This window comes from Alligator sinensis, unplaced genomic scaffold (assembly GCF_000455745.1).
Source record: "Alligator sinensis unplaced genomic scaffold, ASM45574v1 scaffold1030_1, whole genome shotgun sequence".
Lineage (NCBI taxonomy): Eukaryota > Metazoa > Chordata > Crocodylia > Alligatoridae > Alligator > Alligator sinensis.
Genome location: NW_005842592.1, coordinates 687,546 through 695,137, shown reverse-complemented (window position 1 = coordinate 695,137; position 7,592 = coordinate 687,546). Strand labels below are relative to the sequence as shown.

At 43.1% G+C, this 7,592-nt stretch overlaps 1 protein-coding gene across 2 annotated transcripts in view; it reads right to left on the bottom strand.

Moving 5' to 3' along the window:
* LOC102378556 (annexin A4-like) overlaps positions 1-7,592 on the bottom strand; it is a 15,354-nt gene that overhangs the window by 7,043 nt on the left and 719 nt on the right. The window contains exons 1-6 of one of the 2 annotated variants that reach the window (XM_006032895.3): positions 7,582-7,592; positions 3,719-3,769; positions 2,853-2,952; positions 2,188-2,282; positions 1,055-1,168; positions 316-406 (exon numbers count right to left, since the gene is read on the bottom strand). In XM_006032895.3, the coding sequence (XP_006032957.1) occupies positions 316-406; positions 1,055-1,168; positions 2,188-2,282; positions 2,853-2,952; positions 3,719-3,721 (403 nt within the window). In that variant the 5' untranslated portion in view covers positions 3,722-3,769; positions 7,582-7,592. The remainder of the gene's footprint in view (positions 1-315; positions 407-1,054; positions 1,169-2,187; positions 2,283-2,852; positions 2,953-3,718; positions 3,770-7,581) is intronic. The other variant, XM_006032894.3, reaches the window with a different exon arrangement.

The following is a 7,592-nucleotide window of genomic DNA, read 5'->3' as shown; positions in this document are numbered from 1 at the left end:
AGCCCTTCCTCACCTCCAAACGAACAACCCCCACAGTCTTGCCTGTCCTTTTTCCCATTCCAGTTTACTTCAATCAGTAAATTGGCATTAGGACCAACTTGTGGTGACATGGTGTTTAGAAGGCTTCACTTCTAAACTTAAGCATACACTTAAGTACGGTTTTTTGTTTGGTTTTTTAAACCAGGGCTTAAAAAATCAGAATCCCCTACATACTTTCCCCACAAACTACCCCTCAATCAACCCTCCCCTCCCCAACAAAATAGACTACCACCAATGTACTAACATTAAAAACCACTCATAAATTATATTACATACAACATCTGTAGCTTTCATTAATGCACTGGATTTCTTCATTAGAACGTGAAGCCAGAATTTCAATCAGGCAGCACTCATCTGTTCCTAAGCCCTAAACACATGACAGAGAAACACAATGATAAAGCAACTAGCCAACAGAAAGACTGGCTCTAGCACAAGATCATGCAACAGGTTTAGGTTCTGAGGAGCACTCCCTCTCAGTGACTCTTGGCAAATTGTCTGACCTCACTGCCCTGGTTTCTTTCTGCTAAATAGGAGTAATAGGTCAGCTACTTTTTGGAATGGATGTGATGGTTCTACATAGACCTCTTTGGAAATGCAAATTGCTATGTTGATACTATATTTATAATGAATAGACCATGTAGCTCCTTCAGCAAAAAAATCCAGTTTTACATAAGGTAACAGATTAGAGAACTATGAAATGACCTTGCAGTGTGAAATATATGGTAACTTTCACCTATGTAATGCTCTCCCACCTCCCAGGCCATCTGTCATCTTATCATGCATTAGAATACAAATTTCATTAGACTAGAAGGCATGAAAAGGGTTTGCAGGTTCAAATGCATGAATTCTCTTCCAGCTCTCATCCCCTTGATATCAAGGGATTCATTAGATTAGAGCGACTTTGGAGTCTGTAGCACACAGCACTCCTCCTTCCCTGAGGGGTAGTTGTGAAGCGAGTTTTCCTTAAATTATATCATAACCTACCTAAGCATTTGGCAACACATGATTTACAAACCTTCATAGCCCTTCTCAGTTCTTGTGCATCATACACTGCTGTAGGCATCATCATTGCAATAATCACTCTCCTAAAGTCTCCGCACAGCTCACACTTGAGATCATCAATCAAGTCCTAGAAAGCCAGGGTTGGATGTAGAAGAGAAAAGCATTACCCATCAGAGCAAAATGGCCACATCTTACATATGATGCCCAGCCGAATGCCAGCCTGGCTACTTCAAAGACTTCCTGCTTAACTCCTCTTTAGCATTCCCACAGCAGAGAAGTTGTTGTATACTTCCTTCTTCAGGATCATGTACCATTAGCTTAATTGTTCCATCATCAGCTTCTCTGGCCATGGATATGCATCAAAAGGTCAAAAGCATCCATTAATTTCAACTGCCTCCATTTTTGGGTGCCCTGCTTCACCTCCAGTGCCTGATTTACATAGCTGCTGGGTACTAGAAACTTCTTCATTCCAGTTTTGCTATTATTTAATGTGCCTTAGTAATTGAACCCAAGCACCCAAAAAAGGAAAAAAAAATTACTCCAAGTTAATGGAAACATGATAGTGTAGGCTTTAAGAATTGACAAAGAGCCTTAAACCTAGCAAAGTTTTCCACCTAGATTTTTTAAAGGATCAGGGGAGAAAACCTGATTTGAGTGGAAGTTGGTGCCTAAATACTTTTAAAAGTCTGAGCCTTTTTGTGTATATAGAAATTGTATGGTAGAAGAGATGCTAATGAAATGGCAATCATAGCTTATGGATTCTGAAAGGATAGCTAGATGCATCTCTCACAGGGTCACAGCAGGGTTCTTTGAAATTGGGTGTACTTCGTGTCAAAGGGAAGCTAATCTTTTCTTGGGTTAGTTTTATCAACTCATTGGCATGGGGTATTAAGTAGCTCACATAGGCAGTAAATCAAGGCAGGCATACATATAGATTGCTTAGCCAGATTTCAGGTGAATAATGGAGATCAGCTATTCTCCAACTTTTCTTGGCTGCAAAGCAGCACGGGAACAAACATTACAGTAAGCTTTCTGTAAGGCCAACAGAAGTGCACATCAACTTCTGTACTTGGTATTAATAGTCAACCCGAATTATGTAGTCCAGGAAAGGTCTACAAGGCATAATCAAAGTTAGAGGCCACATACCCGGCCAAAAGTAGTTTTATAGGTTTTTGCAATTTCAAGGCGCTGGCACAAGTTTCTGCTGGTCAGGATATCGATGATGGCATCCTCATCTGTACCTGGGGGAGATATAAGAAAGGCCGACCCAGGAGGTTAACACTGGAAACAAAAGGCCACTGCTAACTCATTGAGCCTGACAAACCAGTTTACACACCTTCCAAAACCTGGTTTTCCCTGGCACTAGGAAACTCGACCTAAAGCATGTGATGGGCTGACAGCTGGCAAACACAAGGAAATCAAGTGAGGATTTCCAATACTGAGGGCATATGCTTGAGCTAAAGCTTCTCTACATTCATGTCTTCTGCAACAGGGCTTACAAAGGGGCTTATTCCTTTTGTATCCCCTACTTCAGAAATGAATTTTTCAGGACCCACTTTGGATGTTGTTCTTCACTTGTGCCTAAGCTGCCTTCCATTATACCGTGTGTAACAGCTGTCATGTTGCATTCCAGAGAATTATGCATTTCTTGGAATAATGAAGTGACCCCTAACATTTATTTGTAAATAGCTTTGTAACCAGGAGAGAAGATTACAAGGTGCTAAATTTTGGTTCTATGGAGCAGCAGGAACCCTAGAGCTCTGAGAAAAAGAGAAGGATTTGAGCCAGGACAAAAAAAATAACAAGCTCACCACATCCCTTCATGGCTTTCCTGAGTCTATATGCATCCTCTGCAGCATTATAATAAGAATTGAAGTTAGATTCTGCTTTGGTTGTGTTCTGGCATTCAGCCTAAAAAAAAAATTACATTATATCTGTTAAAGACAGACAATAGAAGAGTAGAAAAAAATCCCAGTTCAATGCAGTTCTTCCCACCAAGGCTTGAAGTAATGGACTGGAAGGCAAATACATTTATTTTCCAGCTGAGAATAAAGGCACATACACTGGCATGGTGAAGGGGGAAATATGACTGGCTCCTGCCTGCACTGCAATAATGAAGTAAAGGAATTCATTCTCCACAACTGGTATCCAGGCACCTATGTGGAACCCAAATGTTACTCCCTCTTCGGTGACCAATCTTTTTCTGGGTAACCATGGAAGCAGTATCCCCAAAGACAGGTTCTTCTGTGGCACTTAAACCAGTGGCCCAAGAGCATCATTGTCATTTCACAGATAAGAAAAAGCTGCTGCCTGAAGTACTGCAGTTAATTGATCAAGGAAGCCACTTAGGAGTACGATAGATATCAGAACCACTTTCTCCTGGTTCCATCCTAGTACCCTTTCCTATGAATTCACTGCTTAGTACCCTTTCCTTTGAGTTACAAAGCCCTGCTTCTGTTTTGGTGAAAGTCAACTCTTTACATATTTCATGTAGTGCAATATCAGGATTGTAACAGATACATCTATCACCGATGTAAGATGATCCTTACTCTAGCAACCATATACCCTTTTATAATTTTGCTACTACACCATGGGTTTAATTAAATATTATTCACACTGGCTCCATTAATCTAATCAACGTTGGCCCTCAGCTCAGTAGCAGACAACAAACACTCACCATTGCCACGGTGACTTGTTAACAGATGAAGATCCTTGCACAGATGGCAATCTGCAATAGAAAAGAGGTCTTGAAGAATTGGGGAAAAAAAAGAAGTGTCCTGGGAATAAATTAACTGTTATCCCCTCTCCTACTTGCATCTACCCAGCAGTAATTTAGATTAGTGGGGATAGTATTTTCAGGGGATAGTGAAAATAAAGAATCGTTTTTACTAGTTCCTTTCTTTGAGGGAGCAGGAGGTGACAGCTCACCAATATTTCTGCTAGAATGGCTTCCATTCATCCTCCAGACAGTGGCTAGAGTCCAAATTGAACTGAACAAATAACACCTTAACCTTCAACAGGGTTAAAGGATTATAGCAAGTGCCTACTGCATTTGGGCATGCACAAAGATTGAAGACTGCAGAAGCCAGAATGATTTATTTCAGGGGTAGGCAATTATGCAGGCTGGAGGGCCACTTAGAGAGTTTTGGTGACCTGTCTTGGGATAAGTCAACACCTCACCCCCCAGATCGGATTAGTATCTGCCACCCCTTACCCAGCAAAAGTTCTGGGATTGGGATTGCAGGGCCATGACAGTGCAGGGCCAGGGCAGAGCCAGATCCACTCCCCTCATGTCCCTGCCCATGGAACTGGCACCTGTCACAGGAACATACAGAGAGCCCCATGCAGTCACCACCCCCACAATCCCAGTTCTGGCCCAGACCCTGCCCCACTAGCCTGTGACCCCATCCCCTGGCTGAGTGCACCCTCCCTGTGCGGGTCCTGGGCTAGTCTCCATGGAGACTTCCCCCACCTGCTCTATTTGGTGGCCCCAGCAGTGGGTGTGGGGCAGACAGGCCAGGGGCCCAGGCAGTGAGGCCAGCAGCAGCAGAGACTGGCAGCAGCAGCTGGAAGGAGCCACCATTGCAGGGGCTGCTGAGAAGTGAGTCTAGCTGCCATGCCGCCCTAGCTCTGCTATGCTTCTGGGGCAGCAGGACTGGCCACCCCCCACTCCCCACACCTGGGCTGGGCTGGGCAGGTCCAAGGAACCCACCATTAGCTGGATAAAATCCCTTGGCAGGCCAGATCCAGCCCATGGGCTGTATTTTGCCCATTCCCCGATGTATTCTGAGCATACATTTGTCTCCTATTAACATAAGGGCAGTGATTTTGCAAAGGAGCCAAAGGGTGCTTGAGATACCATTTGGGTGCTGGTGCTTAATTCCTTTAAGCACCTGGAAAAATCCTGGTAATGTCCAATGCACCCTCCTTAACTCCGTCTATTGAGCTGGGTCAAGCAAGAAAACACATTTGTTTTGTGCTGGTACAGCATGCCACAGAATGGAGGTTCCACTCCATGACGGGTGCCCCTGCCATTGCTGTGCTATACCTAATGAATGGGAGACCCTGTAGCCTAAGGCCCAGACAACATTCAGCAAACGAGAACTGTACCTGAACACATTCATTTTAGTTCTTCCGACATGGTTTTTACCAGGGTTTCAGTTCTCATAACCTCCAGTACTGTGCTCATCACCATTGCACCTGAGTGCCTTCCCACAGCGTATTAAGCAGCATGGCTAAAGTCATGTGGTGTCTGCTGTCCAACTCTCTTCCAGGATAGCAGCATAGGGCATGGATTACCTTGGGGGGGTTTGTTTCTTTAGGTTATACTATATGTTTCGCTACGTTATATTAGGGAAAATAGACAGAATGGGGAAGCCCCAGTGTCTAACAGTCTGTCCTTATAATCTATTGCTTGCAGTTTAAGAGATGAAACACCAGATACTCAGCTACCACAAAACAGGCAGTGTGTCAAAGTCTATGCAGCTAAGCTGATTACCCCCTGAAAAGGATGTAGTGTAGTAAAGCTCACTGTACATTACCTCCACTCTTAAAATTTTGTAACTATTGTGAATGCAAGTCCCACCATCCCCACCAGCATAAAAAAGATTTAAGCCTTTGGTTCCATAAAGCTATGGATAGTTTATCATTATGGCCAGGTCTCTCATGCTAGATATATTTTCTTTATTCTGTACAGACTTGTCATTCTCATGTTTATTAGTATACAATATTTATGCCTGCAGAGATGTATGGTCATTTAGTTCCACTAAAGCACCCGTTTCTTATTGGAGACAGGCATTTGGGCCAGAGGGACCTTGGGTCTAACCCAGTACAGTCATTCCTTGGAGTTCATTACCATCGAAGTATAAAAATTAGACACATGGTATTTTAGAACATTGGTTTCATTCTTGTCTTTTTGCATGGCAGAGACTCAAAGGCATTTCCCCATCTGGGCGATGACAGTTCTCAGGAGAGGTATTTTTGGCTTAAGTATTCAGAAGTACCTGGTAATGATAAACCTCAATTCTGGAGAGTTTCAACATGCATCTATTAGAAGGTTCCAATTTTCCAAAGGTGCTGACATTTTGCATCTATACTGCATTTGGGTGTTCAGCACCTCTGAGAATTAGGCCCCGTCTGTCTGAGCTGGACCACTGGAAGAAGATGGAGTACAAAAAACAAATACCCGCTCCAACCAAATCAGTTGCCACGTGGTATGTAGTGGGGTTACTCAGCATGAGCAAGGATAGAAAAAGAATTGCCCTAAGCCATTTCATGCATCTAATGCTTCACTATTATGCTTTTCACAGTTTTGCTTCAACTTGCATGGTTGCTTTTCAGTTGTTTTTGCTCTCACTACAGGGAGGAGGAGCACAGTGCACTTCAAAGACTGCACGAAATCCTATGACTCAGCCTTCTCATGTGTTGTTTGTTTTGTCATCCTCCTCCCAGTATGAGCAATGGGCTCAATGGAATGCCTTGTTGTTGAGGATTTTTTGGTTGCTGTTGTTCTAAATATACCTGCTGTTATGCATGTATGCTAAAAAAGGGGAAGGTGCATGCAGGGTGAGTGAGATTCCAAATGCATCTTGAACTACACAGAAACAGACTACAAGGAAAACCAAGAGATGAGACTTGGAACCAAATAATCAGCTCATGTAAGAGCTGATTTATACCAGATGATCTGGCACAGGATGTTAATCATCTTTTTCAACAGTCATATGTATGGCAGACATGCCACATGGACCCTGGTCATTTAAAAAGTGAAAATTAACCCTCATGTTTTGTAGAAGCCAAAAAACAAACTATGCAAGTCAACTTATTTCCTTGATGCTAGACCCAAATGTTTGTCCATTCAAGCCAATAGAACATGTTTGCCAATGTAAATTATTTACCACTGCAGAAAGCCATAACCATGACAATGAGTCATATATATCATATAGGAAACTGAATAGGTTCCAAGTGCATAGCCACAATCATTTCCAGATCCTCACATACTATCTATTATCATCATGTCTGGAAGATGGTCAAAGTCCTCACTCTCCTAGTGATAATTCAGCTAAGACAGAGATTCTCACCGCCTCAAAAAAAATTCAAGACAAGAGACAATAGATGGAAACAGAAACTAGGGAGTACAAACTCACAATAAGCTAGTAGGGGTCAGCATTGTAGAGAATGGTCTCAGCATATCACCAGCCAAATTGTATCTGCCTAAAATCCAGACTGTCATGGAAGTCAAAGGGACTATTCAGCATCAAGAAGCTAGATCTCAGCATTTGCAGAATCAGGGTGTTCGGTGGTACCCGAGTCTGAGGTGACATCAGCTAACACTAACCCATTTCAGTGCCAATCCAGCACTTTACTGGTACAGGAGTCATTGCAGTTGCAAGGATGGGATGCAATATAGAATTGTAAATTTAAAGAGCAGCCCCTCAACCATACTGTTTGCTAATGAGCACTAGGAGTTGGGTTCCCCCCGCCCCCCCGTTAACTCACGTGCACCACCAGCAGAAGCTTCCTGGGAATTAAATCCACGTTTACCTTTCAGCCAG